The sequence below is a fragment of the Neofelis nebulosa genome, chromosome 9, assembly GCF_028018385.1.
Source record: "Neofelis nebulosa isolate mNeoNeb1 chromosome 9, mNeoNeb1.pri, whole genome shotgun sequence".
Classification (NCBI taxonomy): domain Eukaryota; kingdom Metazoa; phylum Chordata; class Mammalia; order Carnivora; family Felidae; genus Neofelis; species Neofelis nebulosa.
The window spans coordinates 83,075,836-83,097,317 of NC_080790.1; the positions used below are offsets into that span (position 1 = coordinate 83,075,836).

General features: G+C 41.8%; 2 protein-coding genes across 9 annotated transcripts in view; both read left to right on the plus strand.

Annotated features, from left to right (window-relative positions):
- Positions 1 to 3,345, plus strand: part of IL18R1 (interleukin 18 receptor 1) — a 36,275-nt gene extending 32,930 nt beyond the window's left edge. For all 6 annotated transcript variants that reach the window (XM_058684562.1, XM_058684559.1, XM_058684564.1 and 3 more), the window contains one exon: positions 671 to 3,345. In XM_058684562.1, coding sequence (XP_058540545.1) covers positions 671 to 1,026 — 356 coding nt within the window. In that variant the 3' untranslated portion in view covers positions 1,027 to 3,345. The remainder of the gene's footprint in view (positions 1 to 670) is intronic.
- A 7,046-nt stretch (positions 3,346 to 10,391) lies between these two features.
- Positions 10,392 to 21,482, plus strand: part of IL18RAP (interleukin 18 receptor accessory protein) — a 33,416-nt gene continuing 22,325 nt past the window's right edge. For all 3 annotated transcript variants that reach the window (XM_058684566.1, XM_058684568.1, XM_058684567.1), the window contains exons 1-6: positions 10,392 to 10,528; positions 10,620 to 10,824; positions 12,329 to 12,432; positions 18,550 to 18,719; positions 20,744 to 21,062; positions 21,159 to 21,348. In XM_058684566.1, the coding sequence (XP_058540549.1) occupies positions 18,647 to 18,719; positions 20,744 to 21,062; positions 21,159 to 21,348 (582 nt within the window). In that variant the 5' untranslated portion in view covers positions 10,392 to 10,528; positions 10,620 to 10,824; positions 12,329 to 12,432; positions 18,550 to 18,646. The remainder of the gene's footprint in view (positions 10,529 to 10,619; positions 10,825 to 12,328; positions 12,433 to 18,549; positions 18,720 to 20,743; positions 21,063 to 21,158; positions 21,349 to 21,482) is intronic.

Here is a 21,482-nt window from a genome sequence, read left to right on the forward strand (position 1 = left end):
CTATCTGGCCCTTTACAGAATGTTTGTCAGCTTCTGGTCTGGACTAATTGTGGGATGGATGTCTATCTATATATCTATATCTATATCTATATCTATATCTATATCTATATCTATCTATATCATCTATATCTATATCTATATATCTGTATCTCCATATAGATCTATCTCCATATAGATATAGATATATAGATATATAATCTTTAAATTTGGACTTTAGTGTGCTCCTCCCTGCCTGTGGAGAGGCAAGCAAGATAGCATGATGGTTAGGAACAGGTGCTCCAGAACTAGACCACCTAGGTTCTGATTCTGCCATTTACAAGCTGTGTGACTCCAAGCAAGTTACTTAACCACTCTGCACTTTGGCTTCCTCATCTGTAAAATGGTGGTGATGACAATACTTTCTTCATAGGATCATCATGATGCTTTAGTAAGTTGATATACATAAAACATTTAGAAGAGGGAGTGGCATAGAATTAGTGCCAACTTCATTATTGTTATCTAGATGATTGTTTTCCATAGGTGTATAGAATTAAGAATAAATGGTTTGTCTTGAAAAACTTACTAGTGAAGTAAGTTAAATAATACAGAATTAGACTGTGCAAAATGATTTTCATCTCCTGTCTGCTCTTTTAGTTCTCTTTAATTACTTTGCCACATCTTGCCTTTTCAGCTATTGTTGATGAAATCCACTCATTGATAGAGAAAAGCCGAAGACTGATCATTGTCCTAAGTAAAAGCTACATGTCTAATGAAGTCAGGTATGAACTTGAAAGTGGACTCCATGAAGCTCTGGTAGAAAGGAAAATTAAAATCATCTTAATTGAATTTACACCTGTCAGTGACTTCACATTCTTCCCCCAATCACTAAAGCTTTTGAAATCTCACAGAGTTCTGAAGTGGAACGCTGATAAACCTCTGTCATATAACTCAAGGTTCTGGAAGAATCTTCTGTACCTGATGCCTGCAAAAGTGGTCAAGTCTCGTGGAACTGAATCTGAAGTCTTCCCTGTTCTTTCACAGTCCTGATCTTTAGAAAAGCCAAATGTAAGAAAGAGCTCTTGACGCTCTGGGCTCGGAGCGGAGGAGCCTATTTTTAACAAAGGGCACTATTAAAAATATGTGGCTCTCTGAAAATCTTACTTACAGTCTGAAGATGAAAGTCATCACTAGGTTGCCAGAGATAGGACTAAACATTGAGCTGTGGTCATGTGCTCCCAGTGGAACCCAGAATTCAAAAGCAACAGACCTCTTCTGTTTCTTCCTCCTCCGTAACTGTCTATAGGTGCTCATTCTCAATCCATATTCAGCAACGGTGAGGCTGGGCACAAAGCAAAGGAACTTATGCCCTACAAAAAGGGTACATCCTCACGTTTTTAATGCTCATGATTGAACTAAAGGATTTTAAGTTCATGAAGTGGCATTTTCTTTTTTTTTTTCAATATATGAAGTTTATTGTCAAATTGGTTTCCATACAACACCCAGTGCTCATCCCAAAAGGTGCCCTCCTCAATCCCCATCACCCACCCTCCCCGCCCTCCCACCCCCCCCCCCCCCCATCAACCCTCAGTTTGTTCTCAGTTTTTAAGAGTCTCTTATGTTTTGGCTCTCTCCCACTCTAACCTCTTTTTTTTCCCCCTTCCCCTCCCCCATGGGTTTCTGTTAAGTTTCTCAGGATCCACATAAGAGTGAACACATATGGTATCTGTCTTTCCCTGTATGTCTTATTTCACTTAGCATCACACTCTCCAGTTCCATCCATGTTGCTACAGAGGGCCATATTTCATTCTTTCTCATTGATGAAGTGGCATTTTCTATGATCCTGTAGGTGACGTAGTAACTGCAACGGTGCCTTCACTTCCCCACAGTGCCTCCTACCTCTAAGCACTGTGGAGAGTGCCTGGGATGGGGCAGAGAGCGGGTGGGACTGTGTGCAGAGTAGGGGACTGAGGTGTGCCAAGTCCTTGGCCTCAGGACATGTTCGGTGTGTGCTGACCACAGCTACAGACCCGCAGTTACTGGAACCCCCCTAAAGCACTGCACAGGGCTTGCTTAATTGGGCCTGTTTGGAGGGAACTTCCCCAAATGCTGAGACACACATTTTCATTGAAATCATTCTCAGGGTCTTTCAAAACTGGTCTAAAACATTTGTTGATTTAATGAACAGGAATGTTTATAGACAGGATGGTGCCAGACCAGATTTTCCATATTCCCATATTCACTGTTAGCCACTGTTATTCATTAGCCACAGCAAAAAAAAAAAAAAAAAAAAAAAAAGTTACTTGCTTGATTTTTTTTTTTTAATTATATATTTTAAATGCTGTTAATGTGGAGGCAGCAGGGCATGGTTGTCGAGCATGAGCCATGCAGTCAAGATGCTGGGGTTCGGATCCTGTGCTAGCTACTTACTTCTGTGTGGCCCCTGGAATCTTTTCTAACCGGTCTGTGCCTCAGTGTCCTTATCTGTAAAACTGGAATTTAGAGTAATTGTACCTACTTCATAGGGGAACCAAATGAATAAAGTACCTACCACAGTTCCTGGTCCAGACTTAATAGTTCATGTGTTGTTATTATTATTATTAATTGTCACTATTAATTGTCATCATTAATTGTTAGCTCATTTATTTAGCAGTGAACTAAAATACTAGCCAGAGAGCAGGAAAAGGAAAGAGATCTGGAAGGAAGGCGGTTTTGACTTGAGGACATTTGTACATGGAGAGAAGCATATGGGAGAAGCACATCAATAGGGAAAAAGAGATTTCTTCCTTGGAGGCATGAAACTTGACATTGGGAGACATGTGTCTGTCTCCCTAAAGCAAGCACAGCCCTGTGGGCCTTCTTGGTGGCCTCAGCAATAATGGCTGTCCATGGAAATCACTGAGTGAGTGACAAATATCTGCCTTACACAGAAAGGAAAGATTTGGGTAGATCTGGAAGCCTGGTTAGGCTATATGGATGCAGCCTGAATGTTCCAGACAGATTTAAACCAGAGACTGTTTAAAACGGCTGTGGTAGATATTGCTGAAAATTAAAAAAAAAAAAAAAAGATTTTATTAGATTTTCAGTGGTAGACAGTGATTTGCTTTTTGGAGAGTTTAAAACTTTGTGTGCTAGTTGGATGGATAAAAAAGTAAAAGAATTTAATTATGTGTGAAAACATACAGTCAAGAGAAATGTTATTGCTATCATCAAAGTCTCTACTATGTAGACTGATTTTGCTTTTCTATTATGTGTGCTGTAAAATATATTAAGTGTGTTATTATTAAGTTTTGCATTAAGTGTGTTAAATGAGTACATTAAACATATGTTTTAAAAGACATTAATAAACCATTGGTCCAGTGCCCTTAATTTTGAAATGTCTCTGGATGCCTTTTTCACTTATGTGAACATTCCCCTTCCTCATTCTCAATATAGATGTCTATACCTGTTTTATTTATTTATTTTTTTAATTTTTCTTTTCAACGTTTTTTATTTATTTTTGGGACAGAGAGAGACAGAGCATGAATGGGGGAGGGGCAGAGAGAGAGGGAGACACAGAATCGGAAACAGGCTCCAGGCTCCGAGCCATCAGCCCAGAGCCTGACGCGGGGCTCGAACTCACGGACCGCGAGATCATGAACTGGCTGAAGTCGGACGCTTAACCGACTGCGCCACCCAGGCGCCCCTACCTGTTTTAATAACATATGGGTCATTCGAAATGAACTTCTACATCTATCTTCTTCTGCCTTTTTTTTTTTTTTTTTTTTTTATGTCAACTCACTTTGTATGTACCTTCTTCGTTCTACCTTCCATCCAGGAGCAAAAAGAGAATTCTCTTCTACAAAGCCACAAAGCCACTCAATACGCAGCACAAGAATTAGCTCTTCACACGCCAGTTAATTCGCGTGCATATTTTTAAGTCTAAGTGCAAACAGTTCCAGCTGGGACCAACAAATAGCTATTATTGGTAGAATAATGGCATTCTCTTCTGTGGATTCAGGTGTCCTTAAACGGTGGGGTCCATTTCAGAGAATCAGTGAATAGCCAGCCATCCAAGATGGATAAACTACTCCATGTATGTCTACTATGTGCTGCAACATTTATTAACATAGAGTTATATTTTTTTAAAGCAGAGAGCTTATTACCCACATAGTTCAAAGCCAGGAACAGGGTAAGTCCGGGGATTGACCCAGGTCACACGACTAGCAGTGTGACAGGCAGGGGCAGACAGGTGTATCATCTCTTCTCTTTGGAATTGCCTGTTGGGCAGTAAGTCTTGAGATGAGTTTTTGGAAGTGCTGGCACTTTCCCGGGAAGGCAACTTATTCTAGGGGAGTCTAGGACACGGCCTGCAGAGAGGAAGCGTGGCTGCTTAGGACTACCTCCAAGAAGGACAAAAGAATATGAAGGCTCTTCAGTCTTTCTTCTAGGACACTAGGGTAAGGATGGAGGGGACAAATGGCACTCCAGCCCTCACAGGATGAAAGTGTACACTTGACTGGAGCATGTCTGCTGTGGCATCTGCCAAGGTTCAGGGAGTTGGGCCTCTGACGGGTACTAGGAGCTCATGCTATGCTGATGCTGATGGTTGGCCAGGACTGTCGGCCAGGCACACAGGGGATGAACTTCCCTCCAGCTGTCAACATACTTGCCTAAAGCAGGACACTGGCGAACCCAGTGCTCAAGGCAGATCTGAGGGAGGACACCCAACCTCTGAGGAGGCCAACTTCCTGAGCAGAAGCTACTCTAAGAGATGGGCTCAGGAGCACTGGAGGGCTCTTCAAAGGGTGACCAAGCCACAAATCTAACAGGAAACGGTATATGTGTGCCATGGGTGGGACACTGATAATGATCACAGTCCAGGCTGGGGGCTCTAAAACTAACGTCTCCATTTCTGTGTGAGGTTTGTGATGTCAAGCTGTTGTCTCTTTACAGCCTATGTTGTGGTGGCTCATACATCCCCAGGCAATGTAATTTATGTTATACCCATTCATATATCAAGATCTATAATGTAATGTGTGTGCTTAATAATTAATGGCGAACATGTTAAGAATAGACTTCCAGATTGTGTTGGGGGAGTCCTAGGGCTCCTCATGGTGCCTTAGGGACCATCCTGGGCAGCAGGGTGGAGTGAGGGGGAAACAGGTGAGCTTCCCCCCAGCTCTCTTCCCACTGCCATGCCTTCAAGATAGTTCAATCAGGGCAACATTGCTTTTACCCATTTTTATGTTGAGGTTGCACATAACGATTTTATCTAACAAAATAAGGTATCTCTGAATGGGTCATGCTTTAGATGTAATGGACATAATCTTCTTTAGCTAGTTTAAACAGAGACGGCTGGGGGAGCCTGGGTGGCTCTGTCGGTTAAGCCTCCCACTTCGATTCAGGTCATGATCTCACAGTTCATGCGTTCAAGCCCTGCCTCAGGCTATGTGTGGACAGCTCAGAGCCTGGAGCCTGCTATGGATTCTGTGTCTCCCTCTCTCTGCCCCTCCCTTCCTTGATCTCTGTCTCTCCCACTCTCTCAAAGATAAATAAACATTCAAAAAATTTTTTTTAAAAATCTTAAACAGAGACAATTCTAGAATTGCTTAGAGAGGAAAAGAAACCGACCTTAGGCTCATCTTCCAAGAACATCTTTCACAGTCACAAGGCACCGGGCTACCAAAGGAGCTGCTGATCCTGCCATAGACAGGAAGAAATCTGCCAAATCTGGAAACTCCTGCTTACAGCTGCCAGTTCCTGACCTAGTCTATAGTCTAAGTTGAGGGAAAGCCCCATACTGTGGAATTGCCAAGGGCTGGAAAAGCCACTTGCTTCTGGGCACCTGAGTCCTCCAGAACCGACGTCATTATTAATTTGCTTTACCCTACAATAAACGTAATAGCCTCAGAACAATTCATAATACTAACACAGCCATATACATTTTGTTTAGTAAAAACAGTTCGAGATTTTTTGGGGGGTGGTATTTTATACCTTCAGAATATCCCATCAGAATATAATAAAGTCAGGCTCTTATGATATAGAACCATTTGGAATTATTCTTCTTGATACAGTTTTGCCAACCCAATAAACAGTTTGATTCCTTTGATTTTGATTTTTAGGGTTTGCTTCTTAAAATTTTGTTTTGTTTTATAATAATGCAAAAATAGCTACAGCCTTCTAGAGCCAATTTACAAAATAAGATATGCAGAAAATTCCAGTTTCTATTCCCTTCCCTATTTGTCTGTTCCTTCCCCTATAGGCAAAGCTTTCTAAAAATGTCAACGTAGCCTTCCATTTTTAATGTAAATAAAAATGCATACATATTTAAATCCCCTCCCTTCATACAGACAAATGGTAGGATATCAGAAGCAATTTTTCCACCCTATTTTTCCATTTCAGAATATATTCCAGAATCACTGCCTAATTGCCTATGGTGCTATTTCTCATTCTTATAGCTACATGATACACCATTGTGTGGCTGTACTACAGTTTATTTGGCCAGTATCAAATGTTTCCAGTTTTTTGCAATTTTAGATACCGTTGTGAACAGTAGTCTTATGCATACATCTTTTCACATTTTCCCTAGAATATTTGGGGAATATATTCCTAAATGTAGGATCTCTGTGTCAGAGGGCAATGCATGCATACTTTGGCCTAATATGGCCAACTTCCTTTTCACAGGGATTGTCATTTGGTATTCCCATTAGCAACGTAAGGGGTAATTATCCCTTAGCTTCTGCCAATTTTTCTGCAAAGGCATTGATCTTTGTTGGAACTTCTTTACATAGAAGGCCTTAAGGCACTGCAATGTACGTTGCAAATATTTTGTTTTTCCAATTTATCACTTGTCTTTCTATTTTGCTATTGGCATTTACCCATTTCCTGATTATAGAGAGAATTTACCCATTCTTCCAATATTTGTATAGATTCACTTTTTAAAATTTAAATCTTTGGGAGGAGCCAACATGACAGAGAAGTAGGGGGACCCAAAGTTCCCTCATCCTTCAAACACGACAGTGTTGAGGCCAGAAGACTTGGAATTCCAGGAATCTGGGCTACAGAGTGACAGAAAAATCTCCAGGGGACCACGGGGACAAGTTGGCGGGCCATAGGTACATGATCGCGAATAGCTGGCATAGGAACGGAGGGGAGGGATCCCCTTCTGTGGAGAGACAAAAGGAAGAGAAAGAGAGGCTATGGAAGTGTAGGACTGTATTTGGACCAGAGAAAACCACAGACTGGGGAATGGAAAAAAAAAAAACAGAAAGAACCAATTTCTAACATGATCCAGGGTTGGGGGACTTTCTCTGGACTGGGGCCAGCTTCCCTGTTGCAGTGCCTGGGAAGGAGGGGAGCCAGTCCTGGGCTCATTCATGAGCTCACAGGCGCAGTAAGAGAGAGTAATCCCCTTCTTTGAGAGCTGTGGGAAGAAGGCATATAGCTGCTCCAAGGACAAAAGACCCTGCAGACGCCACCCAGCCAGAGGCCCTTTGTCCGTGGGGCAGAATGGCACTACCCGGGGCCCAGGGCACGTGGAGCAGGATCCTTTAAGACATCAGGGTTTGAATCCCAGCCGAGCATCCTGAGAGGCACAGGAGACTGTGGAGCAGAACAGAACCGGCCGGCTTGTGCCCGTGGCACTGTGAGGACAGCCTGAACAGAGTGGTCTGGGACACCTGGTCTGGGGAGGGGAGGCTGGGGTGTTGCCGCTTTTCTCCCCATCACCAACGAGGTGAGGCTTCAGGCACCGGACAAGGGGCCCACAGTGGAGGCGGGACCTCCTACCTCTGGTAGCTGCTTATCTACCAGAGCTAGATTGACATTGACCAAACCAGACAGCCCCTCCTCCAGGCCACCAGTTCCAAGGTATCAGTCCAGCAGTTTTGCATTTTCTGATTTGATTCTTGGTCAATTCTTATTTTATACACACACATTATATTATATTATATTATATTATATTATATTACATTACATCATATCATATTATATTATATTATATTATAAACATGTAATATAGTATTATAGAATATATATACGTATATATATGTATATATACACATATATATTTTTTCCTTCCTTTTCCTCCTCTTATTTCTTCCCTTTTCTAATCTAGTTATTCTGGTTGTTGTTTTGTTTAAGCAGACATTTTTAATCTATTCTTTTTACACTGTTTCTGTATCTCCTTCTTTATTTTCCTCTCTCTCTCTCTGGATTAAGCCATATAGCTTCTCTGATTCTCTGCCTGGTCAATTTTTTTTTTCTTTTCTTTTGCCCTGCCCCTGTCCTTTCTCTCTTTGTATGGGGTAAGGCTTCTCTACCACCCCACCTTCTTAAAAAACTGAGATACCATCTCACAGTGGTCACAGTGGCCAAAATTAACAACTCAGGGAACAACAAATGATGGTGAAGATGTAGAGAAATGGAAACGCTGTTGCACTGTTGGTGGGAATGCAAACTAGCGCAGCGCATTGTTCTCTGTATTTAAGAGTCTCCTATGGTTTGCCTCCCTCCCTCTCTGTTTAAAACTATTTCGTCCCCTTCTCTTCCCCCACGGTCTCCTGTTAAGTTTCTCAAGTTCCACATATGAATAAAATCATGCGGAGTTAATCATGCTAATTATAAAGTTCATCAGGAAGAAAGAAACACGCACCGCTTTCTTACACCAGACACAAAGATAAACTCAAACTTGGTGAAAGACCTCAATGTAAGACAGGAAGCCATCAACGTACTCGAGGAGAAAGCAGGCAAAAACCTCTTTGACCTTGGCGGCAACGGCTTCTTACTCAACACGTCTCGGGAGGCCAGGGAAACCAAAGCAAAAATGAACTATTGGGACCTCATCAAAATGAAAAGCTTATTGGGTACTTATCGGGATGAACACTGGGTGTTGCTCATAGACTCAGCTTCTGGGCATGTAAAGCAGAATGTACACGAGGCGGACAGAGGAAGGCCCATACAGGATAGTTCATCAACTGCAAGCCTATTCAAATTCTATTCAGGTGATCAAATTCAGTGTCGAGGTCTGCATTAGGATTCTGAAACTTCAGAAGGACTGCTTCTACTTCCACATGACTCAAATCCAGTTCAATTCAAAAGTTATTGAAGGGGCGCCTGGGCGGCCTAGTCGGTTGAGCGTCCGACTTCAGCTCGGGTCATGATCTCGCGGTCTGTGCGTTCGAGCCCCGCGTCGGGCTCTGTGCTGACAGCTCAGAGCCTGGAGCCTGCTTCGGATTCTGTGTCTCCCTCTCTCTCTGCCCCTCCCCTGCTCATGTTCTGTCTCTCTCTCTCTCTCTCTGTCAAAAATAAATAAAAACATTAAAAAAAATTCAAAAGTTATTTCATACCTGTCATAAACATCGCCTTATGTTGAACTTTCTCCTTCCATGCTGGCCCCCAGCATTCCATCCTTTCCCCAGCCTCCAGGTCTCCTGCCTTTCTTCTCATCACTGTGTTGCCCCCATAGGACACTGGGAGCCTGGAGTTCTACATGCCTTTCAGCTGCTTCCTATGACCTCTCCTGCAATAGGTCTGAAAAACAAACAGACAAACAAACAGTCACATTCTCTTGGAATCCCACACAGATTTATGATTAGTGGCAGGTACATTTGAGGGCTCATTCCTGGCTATAATTGCTAAACCCCTCTTCTACCCTAACCGCAGGTAAACACTCATTTTGCCTTCATCCCAAAGTGAACTTAGTTTTTACTTGTGTTTTATGTTCTCCTCCAGTTATGTGTAGAGGTGGTCGTGGGGCTCTGCTGCGCTCAGATGAATCGGCCTTATCTTTCTTAGAATATGAGACTCTTAGGGCACCTGGGTGGCTCAGTCGGGCGTCCAACTCTTGATTTCAGCTCAGGTCATGATCTCACGATTCTTGAGATCAAGCCCCACATCAGGCTCAGCACTGCCAACACAGAGCCTGCTTGGGATTCTCTCTCTCCTCTCTCTCTGCCCTTCCCTGGCTCATTCTCTCTCTCTCTCTCACTCAAAATACATAAACTAAAGAAAAAAAAAGAATATGAGACTCTTAAGGGAAGCCAATATCAAGGCTTAACCAACATGCTTTCTAGGCAGAGCTCTTTCGGACCGTGTGGTCTCAGAATCCTTACAAAGTGATTTTAGTTGTTCTATCAAAGGAATAGTGGTGCTCTTAATTATATGTTATATTTTGAAGCTTTCTATATTAATGAACAGGTACCGAAAACCTTGGTGATTTTAAACTTTAAATTTATTTCCTCTCTGTCAATAAATTATTGCTTTATGTAAATAGCGTCAGAGAGATACTATTTTTTTCCTTTTCCAGAGTTAATAAGTTAGTCATAAGAAAGGCCTAAGTTTATGTCTTAAGGCTTACACTTTCAGAGGTTAGTGTTACAAGATGAAAAAAAAAAAAAAAACACAGTTGAGAAATTGAGTGCTATATTCTTTACAGGAAATCCCTGTAAAGGAAACAGGCTTACTCATTCTTTGAACTAAACCTGACCACAAACCTTATCTAGTCGAGGAGGTGGGTCAGAGAAGAGTTTCAGATGCTTCACCTTCAGCACATTTCCTTCTACTGATACAGGTAGTTAATTTGATTTTTCTCTGTGTGATCACGGATTTGGCAAAGACGATGGTCATTTTCAAACTAATAAAAGTTTTCTTTTGTCCTCCAGGTATAACTCATTATTTCCAAGCATGTGTGAGCCAGACGGCTGTTGCATGTCCTCCGGATATTTCTCTGGCTAGGACGAAATAATAGTAGAGTCCTTTGAAAATGGATATTATTTACACGTTCTTCGGATGCAAAAGCCGGCAGTTACTGAAATAAGGACTTGAAGTTCCTTCCTCTTTTTTTCTGTCTTCAGCACAGAAAATAAGGTAAGAATTAGTACATTTTTCCCACTAGATTTCCTAACCAGAAAACATAAGTTGAGAAAAGAACTTAAATAATTTTCAAAGTGAATTTCTCACACAATTCCTTTTCATGAGGTTTTTAAATAACAGATTGCCATCTAAGAAAATTGAGATCTTCCTATCTATGGAGTCTTCACTTTATAAAAACATGATGGTTATGAAATATACCTATGTACCATGATTTGAGCATTTTGTGGGACAGGTTCAGAGTAAAAGGACTCAAGATGTTTGTCAAATTCTAATCCTTATCTTGGCTTGATCATAAGATCATAAGGTCAAGTGAGTGAGAGCAGGCACTACACGCTGGGTTTTCTGTAATTCCCAGCCAATCAGGTATAAAGCTCACATGGACCATGTGAAAATCATAATAACATTAATTGAATTAAACAGTTACTATTGTCCTAGACCATATCTCTCTGTGTACTTGTGTTCTCAGTGTAGAATCACTGCTGATCCCGTGAGCAATTATAAAGTACTTTGTTTATCTTTGGCAGTAAGATTTTCCTTCCTAAAGCTCTGTTGACACTTACCTTCTCTAACATTTTCCTCTCTTTCGCCTTATCTCATCAAAAACTTAGGCCAGCAAAAATTTTAGTTCATTGTCAACCAAAGATAATTGAAGGTGTAGCTTTGACCAATGGAGGCGGAGGAATCTTCAACTTCTAACAAAAGAATTGTGCCTCTCAAAAAGCAGGTATGAGATGTTTTGGAGAAGAGACACGTCAGATACTTGAAGATGCCCTGTTGGCCTCCTGTCTTCTTCTGTGACAGGATAGCATGTAGTGATGGGATAATCAGAGGCTTTGAGACCTCTGAATCTGGAAATATTAATCTGGAATAATGTTCTTCTAATACTTACCAGATGTGTGATTATCATTAATATTGGGGACTTCTATTTCAAACAATGTGAGCTTTGGTGGTCCATCAGTAAAACGTGAAGGACAATCATCTTCCCATCTGTGACCAGAAAATAAATGAGAGCAGTGCACTATATTCAGTGACACCTGTCCATGGTTTTAACTCCCATCAACAGAGACTCTACAGACTGTTTTAGATTAAGTTGTCCTTGCCCAATAAAGCATATACTATGCCTCTTGTGTGATTCCATATGATTCGTGAAAGTGTTTTGGTGATGGTGGAATGAGAGTCATCACATAGATGTTAAATAGTCTTCAAGAGCAGACATTGACAAACAAGCCACACAGTATGTTAACCCACATAAATGGGGTTTCCAGAATAGGGTTGTCTTTGTGTTGTTCAGTTGCCACCAGTGCTGACAACAGCTGTTATAACTCAGCCCGGACCCACCTCCCCAAGCTCTATTATTTCTTGAGCAGGGCTTCCCGAGGATGCTCCCTGGACCATAGTGATGGTCCTGACACTCGTTTATAAGGTAGATTCCAATGTTCTCCTGGCGAATCTGATTTAATATGATTTGGAGAGTCCAGAAATCTGCATTTGTAATCAGTATTCCAGGTGACTCTTGAAATCAAGAAAATTTCAAAAACGATGTCCCAGAGAGAGCTGTAGCATGGAAAGAGCTCCAGGCAACCTGAAGTCCTAGACCAGCAGGTGAGTGCATCATGGAGAGAGATTCTGTTGGCTCTGGTTGGGATGGAAATTTCTGAGGTCTGGAGACTGCTAGGTGTGGTAATTAATTTGCTATAGGCTTTGGATATTCAAACATGGAATCACAGAAATGTTAAAGCTGAAATGATATTAGCAATCCTGTTCTCATGGTTCCCTAGCCAAGGAGCTTAAAAACAATACACATTTCCTATCTTAGACCCCAGAAGTTCTGATTCTCTAGCTCTAAGGTGAAGGAACTACTGACACAGTCCAAATAATTCATTTTGCAGATAAGAAAACTGACGTACACAGAGAGGCTAAGTATCTTAACTGGAGTCACACAGCAAGTTAATGGTCAAACCTAGATTGATGTGCATTTGTTCTGACTCCTCTCGAAGTATTCTGTATTTATCTGGATGACAGAACTGATCGTGATTTATACACAAAGCTTTGTCCAAGGATTTGAAGATAAGATTTCTGAAACAGGATCCTTGTTCTTAAGGAGCTCCCAGTCTAGTGGGAGAACACAGTATATGAAATAACAATTACAGTGTGGTGTGGATAACTTACCAACAAGGAGTTACTAAGGTCTTGTTGTTGGCCAGCCACTATTCCTGGAGAGAGCATGAAGGCTGGAAAAGACAGACTCAGTTCCCACTGGCATGGAGTTTTGATTCTAGTTGAGGGAGAACTTTTTTTTTTAAGTTTATTTATTTTGAGAGAGAGAAAGGGAGAGAGCATGCATGAGTGGGGAAGAGGCAGAGAGAGAGAGAGAGAGAGAGAGAGATCCCAAGAAAGCTCTGTGCTGTCAGCCCAGAGCCCAACATGGGGCTCAAATACTGAACCGTGAGATCATGACCTAAGCCAAAATCAAGAGTTGGACACTTAACCGACTGAGCCACCCAGGTGCCCCGGGGAAGAAATTTTTTTTTTAATTTTTTTTAACGTTTATTTATTTTTGAGACAGAGAGAGACAGAGCATGAACGGGGGAGGGGCAGAGAGAGAGGGAGACACAGAATCAGAAGCAGGCTCCGGGCTCTGAGCTGTCAGCCCAGACAGCTGGGCTCGGACCGCGAGATCGTGACCTGAGCCGAAGTCGGATGCTCAACCGACTGAGCCACCCAGGCGCCCCAGAAGAAATTTTTAAAACAACATATTTTGAGACAGTAATGTGAACTAAGACAAATATAAAATGAGTAATAAAAGATGGTTGCTGGCCAGTACAGTGGTGAGGAGGGAGGGATGAGCTTATTATGCCAATGGCCAGAGAGGGTCTCTCTGGAGAAGAAATGCAAGATAAGACATGAGAGAGCCAAATCAAGTCCCACAGGGTTTTATAAATGGTGGTCGGGATGAATTCGGTGTCTCACATACAGTGGAGCTGGTGAAGTCTATAGCATGAAAATGGCACACTCAGGTTTGCTTTTTAGGAAGATGTCTCTAGAAGTTGGAGATGGAGAGATTATTCTATGAGGCAAAGGGAAGAAAGGCGAAGGGGAGGCCACATCTTAAAAGGCAGTTGCTGATCTTGCCTTTTTCCTCGACCACAGTCTTTATAAAAAGAGCCACCAATGGGGATAAACAAAGCAGTGACTCTAGTCCCTGTGCCTGGCTCCCTTCAAGGTGTCCGCCGTCTCATGAAGCCTCTTGCCCCCTGAGCACACTCTCTTCTCAGCAGGTCAGTGGCCAGGTGGAAACATCCTGTGCTCTGGTCCCCACCTGGGCAAACTTGTCTGAATGGACCTTACTGCTATGCATGGCCACATGCCTCCTACCCAGTCCTGCTTTCTCCATGGTTTTGGGGATTCTATCGCTTCCTAATTCCTCACTCTGACCTGCTAGCCTGCAAACTCATTCCCCCAAATGGTGTATACGCTCTGCCCTTGTCCACAAGCGCTCAAACACCACCTCTGGCTTCTCTGCTCCGTGTGTGCAGCCTGTGGACTTCACGGCTGGTCCCCACCCCTCACATTCCTCCCACTACTTCTTTTTCTTGCCCTGCTCTCTGTCAACTCAGCCCTGGCCCCTGCCCAAGCTGATCTGATCTATTGGAGCCAAGGCCAGAAGCCATTTCTCAGTCCATTTTGTGCCTACTCGGTGGCTTCTGACACTAACATCCCATCTTCCTTGCAGACTCTCTCTGTGCTTAGGATGAAGATAGTCTCTGTGTTCTGTTTCTTCTCTTCCTTTTTCGGCTTATTTCGTTTCATCCTTAGCCCTGACCTACCCTTGCCAGGCTGGTGTTCTTTAGGGAAATGTGTCTTCCCTTTCCTGGCAGCTTACAGATGCTCCTGGCTTGAATGCTTCCCCATGCTGCTGACCCCCAGAAGCATTTTTTAAGTTTAATTGTTTATTTTGAGGGCGGAAGGGGAAGAAAGAGAGAATCCCAAGCAGTTTCCACACAGTCAGGGAAGAGCCTGATGCGGGGCTTGAACTCATGAACCCTGAGATCTTGACCTGAGCCAAGGTGGGACGCTTAACTAACTTAGCCACCCAGGCATCCCACAGAAAAATTTCTGAGTCCTACCCAGCTGTCTTCGCAATGCTCCAACTGGATCCCCAAAGACAGCTCAAGCTCACTATTTCTGTTAGGGAAACAGTAATTATTGACAAAAAATTATAGATATTAAAATCACTTTCTTCTCCGGCATCTGAAGATGTGGGAGATAATAGCGTGTGTTCGTGTGTCTGTGTGTGTGTGTGTGTGTGTGTTGGAAACTAGTTGAAATGAAGAATTTTATAAGATGAGGAAAGTCAAGCATTTATTTATGAGAAAACATGGGAATACCTGGAAAGAAAGGTCCTGGGCAAGTTGGGGGGTGGAGGCAGTGGTTGCAGGAAGGGCAGCAAGGCAGGGAGGGGTGAGGAGAGGAACTTGGTTGGCTGGTTAGATGTTGAAAGAGAAAGAGATTGATTTTGTCAGCTTCCTAAAGAATATGGATATTGGGGGGAGACTTTTAAAGGGGCCAAGTGACATTTCATGTAACCTTTCTTTCCTTTCTCTTCCTTCCTTCCTCTCTCTCCCTCTTTTCTTTCTTTCTTTCTTTCTTTCTTTCTTTCTTTCTTTCTTTTCTTGTCTTTTCTGTCTGTCTTTTCTTCCTTCCTTTTTACTTTTTTTCTGTCATCACTGTGTTTATTTCTGTAATGCATTCTTCTGTATTGCTTATTTGCATGTTTATGTTGACAAAGACACTCTTCTCTTTCTTTTTTAACTGTATATTTATTTTACAGAGAGAGAGAGAGAGAGAGAGAGAGAGAGAGAGAACATGAGCAGGGGGAGGGGCAGAGAGAGACAGAGGGAGACAGAATCTGAAGCAGGCTCTGCATTGTCAGCACAGATCCTGACTTGGGACTCAAACTCACTCATGAACTGTGAGATCATGACCTGACCTGAAGTTGGATGCTTAACTAACTAAGTCACATGGGCATCCTAACAAAGGGTCTCTTCTTGACCAAACTTTAGTCCAGCTCCTCTGAGACCTCTTCTCCACTAAGCCTCCACCCTGGCCCCAGTCATATGTTTTGTCTGCCCAGACCAGCCTTAGCAAAGCGTCCTGCTAAATCATCCTTCTACACTTGATATCTGATCAAAAGTCCTCTTCTCCCATCCTTGATATCTAAGCCCTTGATTCATCTTGAGCAAGAACTCCATTAGATCCATTTAGTAAGAATCTCTCTACCCTTGATGTCTCTTTAGTAACTTTCCATCCCCTGACCCCCTCACCTTGTTCTTTGACTATAAATTCTCGCTCGTCCTTGCTGTATTCTGAGTTGAGCTTGATTTCTCTACCCTATTGCAATAGTTTTGAATAAAAGTATTTCTTACTGTCACTTACAGTAAGTGTCAGTAAATTTTTTTTATTTAACATTGTTCTCACAAAAACATGTTTTTGACATGAAATAAAAGTGTCAGTGAAATTTAAAAAATAAAACAAAGAATTCAAAATGAAAAAACAACAACAACATTGTTTTTCACATTGTGATAGATCCTTGAGGACAGGGATTTTACTGTTTATTTTGTCCACCCCCTCTCCCAACTTTAAAGAGCCTAAGACAGTATAGGAGTGTCTTAGGGGGAATTCTTAGACAAAACTCAGGGATAAGTTTTCTTATACCTACCACCCCAAGAGTAACCCACAGAGTAATACAGAGTAATTTTTACATTAGTGACAATAGTTCAGGACTCTAAAAGGACAGATGAAAACAGTCATATAAAAAAATTACTTTTATTTTCTGCTCGAAACAACATTAAACAACAATCAAATATTACACACACTATTCTGGTCTGAATGTGTTCTTCCCCAAATTCATATGTTGACATTTTAACCTCTAAAGATGATATCACTAATAATGAGTATTAGGAGGTAGGGCCTTTGGAAGGTGCTTAGGTCATAAGGGTGGAGCCTTCATAAATAGGATTAGTGTTTTATAAAAGAGACTCCAGAGAGATCACTAGCACCTTTTATCACCCGAGGACACCGTGAGAAGGCACTACGAACTAAGTAGAGGGCCTTCAGGATAATACGACCATGCTGGTGACCTGATCTTGGACTTTCCAGCCCCCAGAATTGTGAGCAATAGATTTCCGTTGTTTATAAGCCACCCACTATGTGGTATTCTATTATAGCAGCCCATTGGACTAAGACCCACACCCAATATCCTTATCTCGCATCTCTTATAATTCATTTGAAAGTTGCAATGGCCACCCTATCAACAAGGGAGTTAAAAGTGCCATGAACTCAGGGCAGGGCTCTCATTCTCTCTTGACGTGATCTGCTCCTTTACTTTTTCTATTTCAGAGGATTATTTTGTTCCCCACCCCACCTTTACTTTAATTTTTTTTTATGTTTAGTACTGTTTTTTTTACTTTTAAATTAATTGTTTAAATAGAATTTATTGTCAAGTTAGCTAACATACAGTGTATACAAGTGTGCTCTTGGCTTCAGGAGTAGACTCCCATGATTCATCACTTACATACAACATGCAGTGCTCATCCCAACAAGTGCTGTCTTCAATGTCCATCACCCATTCCCCCCACCCCTTCAACCCCCTACTTTCACTTGTTAAAATTTATTTTTAACATTTATTTATGTTTGAGAAGAGAGAGACAGAGCAAGAGTGGGGGAGGGGCAGAGAGAGAGAGAGAGACACAGAATCTGAAACAGGCTCAAGGCTCCGAGCTGTCATCACAGAGCCTGATGCAGAGCTCGAACTCACAAGCCATGAGATAATGACCTGAGCCGAAGTTGCACTCTTGCCTGAGCCACCCAGATGCCCCAATCCCCACTTTCACTTTAAAGAGCCTAAGACAGCATGGGAATGTTTTAGGACAAATTTTTAAGCAAAGTTCAGGAGAAAGTTTCCTTATTCTAACAACCCCAAGGAGTAACACACAGAGTAAGACAATAATATTGATATCCAGTGACCATTTTTCCTTTCTTATTTGGGGAGAAGAGAGTCTATTCTCTAACAGCTATTACAACTACTAATAAAAGCAAATAAAACAGACATGTGGACATTCTCAAATTTTATACATATGAGCTATAGTACAGGCTTCCTAACTGTGGAGAACCTGACATTTTCAATCAATTTGGGTCCCCTTTTCTGGAAAAGTTTCACTTAACTTTTTCCAAAATACTCATGGAAATATGCATGCTAGGTGATAACATGAAGAAGAAGAAGAAGAAGAAGAAGAAGAAGAAGAAGAAGAAGAAAGAGAAGAAGAAGAAGAAAGAGGAGAAGAAGAAGAAGAAGAAGAAGAAGAAGAAGAAGAAGAAGAAAGAGGAGGAGAAGAGGAGGAGGAGGAAGAAGAAGAAGAAGAGGGAGGGGAAAGGGAAAGGGAAGGGGGTGGGGGAGGGACAGAAGGAGAATTCCATGAAGAAATGGCACCAAAAGAACACATGGTATGGTGCAGAGGTCCAAGTGGTTGCCATGAGTTTGAGACGCTGCTTTTCCTCCTTTAGATGTACAAGAAATGACACGTTCAACGAGACTGCCACACACTATTGTGGGCATGGGAAGGCTCGCTTGGGTGTGACCTGCCCTTTCAAAGCTTCCTGTGTGACTTGCATTTTGATAACTGGTTCTGATTTCTCCTTTTCTCACCTCTTGACTTACAGAAATGAAGAGGGTTCTCAGGGAAGAGCTCTGAAACACAACGTACCACAGCCTGGCAAGGGAACAAATTCATTCAAGTGATGACAGGACCCAGGGAGAATGACGCTTTATTTGGGCTGGATATTTCTCTGGCTTGTCACAGGAGAGAGAACTAAAGGACTGAATATTTCAGGTAGGGATTTCACTTTTCGTGTTAACACTGTGTGTCTTGTGGTCAAAGTATAAAGTGACAGATATTCTGATATATCAGCAACTTGACCTGTTAATACAGAGCATTTCCTTCTTATTGTTAGACGGGTGCAGAGGGAGAGAAATGACTGGGGTGAACAGCTTTCAGCTTATACCACACATCAGTGAGGAACCCATTTACAATAGCTGGGTGTTCAGTGGGAGCAGCTGAAGATGAACGAGGGGTGGTTCAGCCTTCTCTAACAGGAAACTGCTATGGCTGGTGGCCCCTCAAGTCCATGAAGAGGGAGTTAGAACATGAACTTCTAAATGGAAACAGTGAAGAGGACAGACACACAAAAGAGCTTAATCCCTTGTTAAATCCAGCACTGTTTGTAAATGTAAGTTAGAGTTTGATCTTTTCTTCCTTCAGTTTTGTTGAGATATAAGCGATATATAGCACTATGTAAATTTAAGATATATATCAAAATAACTTGACTTACATATATTGTGAAATGATTACCACAACAAGTTTAGTTAATACCCATGATCTCATATAGCTACCAAAAAAAGAAAAAATAAATTTCCTTGTTTTTCAGTTGTAATGAGGACTCCCAAAATCCATTTTCTCCTTCTTCTTCTTCTTCTTCTTCTTCTTCGAGAGCATGTGAGTGAGGGAGAGGGGAAGAGACAGAGAGAGAGAGAGAAGAGAGAGAGAGAGAGAGACATACACAGAGAGAGAGAATACCAAGCAGTCTCCACACGCAGCACAGAGCCCAACATGGGGCTTGATCCCACAATCCTGGGATCATGACCTGAACTGAATTCAAGAGTCAGACACTTAACCGACTGAGCCACCCAGGCGCCCCTCAGAATCCATTTTCTTAACAACTTTCAGATGTATCATACAGAAGTGTTAACTGTGGTCACTGTATTCCCACCAGTCATGTATCTTATAACTGGAAGTTTGTACCTTCTGACCACCTCATCTAATTCCCCCACTCCTCACCCCAGCCTCAGGTAACCACAAATCTGATCTCTTTTTTTATGAGCTTGGTTTTTGTTTTGTTTCTGTTGTTAGTCTCCATGTATAAGTGACATCATATGGTATTTGTCTCTCTGTCTGACTTCTTTCACTTAGCATAATGCCCTCAAGGTCCATCCATGTTGCTACAAATGGCAGGGTTTCCTTCTTTTTTATGGCTGAATAATATTCTATTGTGTACGTGTGTGTGCACAACTTCTGTATCCATTCATTTGATGAACATTTAGGTTGTTTCCATATCTTGATGATCATGAATTATGCTGCTATGAACATAGGGGTGCAGAACATCTCAACAGAGCATTTCTATTTCCTTCAGATACATTTCCAATAAATGAAATTTCTGGGTCATATCATTGTTCTATTTTTTACTTTTTGAGGAACCTCCGTACTGTTTTCCACAGTGGGTGTACCAATTTATAATCCCAACAGTGCACAAGGGTCCCATTTTCTCCGTCTCCTCACCAGCATTTATCTCTTGTCTTTTCGTTGATAAGCCATCCTCCCAGGTGTGAGATGATATTTCACTGTGATAGTGATTGTTATGTCAAGACCATTCTCCTGATGATTAGCGATGTTGAACAGCCTTTCACGTACCTGTTGGCTAATTGTATATGTTCTTTGGAAAACGCTTATTCAGATTCATTGCCCATTTTTAAGTGGCTTATTTGGGTGTTTATTGTTTGTTTGTTTTTGTTGGTTTTGCTTTTGAGTTGTATGCATTCTTTATGCATTTTAGATGTTAATCAGATATATCTTACTAAACATAGTGTTTGCAAATATTTTTTCCACTTCATAGGTTGTCTTTTCATTTTTTTGATCATTTCTTTTGCTGTGCAGAAGCTTTTTAGTTTGATGTAGTTCTACGTGTTTATTTTTTATTCTGTTACTTGTGCTTTAGGTGGCATATCCAAAAAGATCATTGCCAAGGGAGAGTTTCATCTTCTAATGTATCTCTTTGTTGTTTTGTTCCTTGTGGTTTTCAGATTGCATCACCAAAAAGCTTCTTTGGGAATATTCTTCAGGGAGTGAGAAGTTTGTCTTATTTTGTGACTTCACAGAGTCACAGAAATCCCATTTTCACCACAGAAGTCAACTCTCACCAACCCAAGCCCCTGAAAACTTGCCCTGCAGTGGTAGTAAGGATCTGTCTGATGTCCAGTGGTACTTTCAACCTCAGAATGGAAATCCATTAGGGGAAATAACTAACAACTATCATCACATCATCCAGGACAAGAGCATCCTACACTTTTCGACCACAGGAATGCATAATGCTGGGTCGTATATCTGTAGACCCAGGATTTGGTATGTCCCGCATGCATTCTTATGAGAAAACGTTCCCAAATCTTATATTACCTGGATATAACCTCTACGTTCACAAGACCTTGTTAACTCTCCTAGGAGCCCTCAGGGTGAGGCCTGTTGTGTCAAGACCATCTTAGAAGTTAAGCCTAAGACCAATGTATCATGTGTACCAAATAACTTCGTATCACACGAGCAACAACTTCTTATTGGCAGCACTGCCTATATTAATTGCCCCAGCTTCAACTGCCAACGTGATGCCCAAAGTTCAGAGGTGACCTGGTACAAGGTAAGAGCGACTCCTCCAAAACCGATGTGAGAATATGGTTTTCACGGTAACATCTCCATAGGTACTTTATGGAAACGTGGGTTTGAGAACCTGAGGTCTAGAGCTTTGTGAATACTGACCTTGTGCCTACAGAG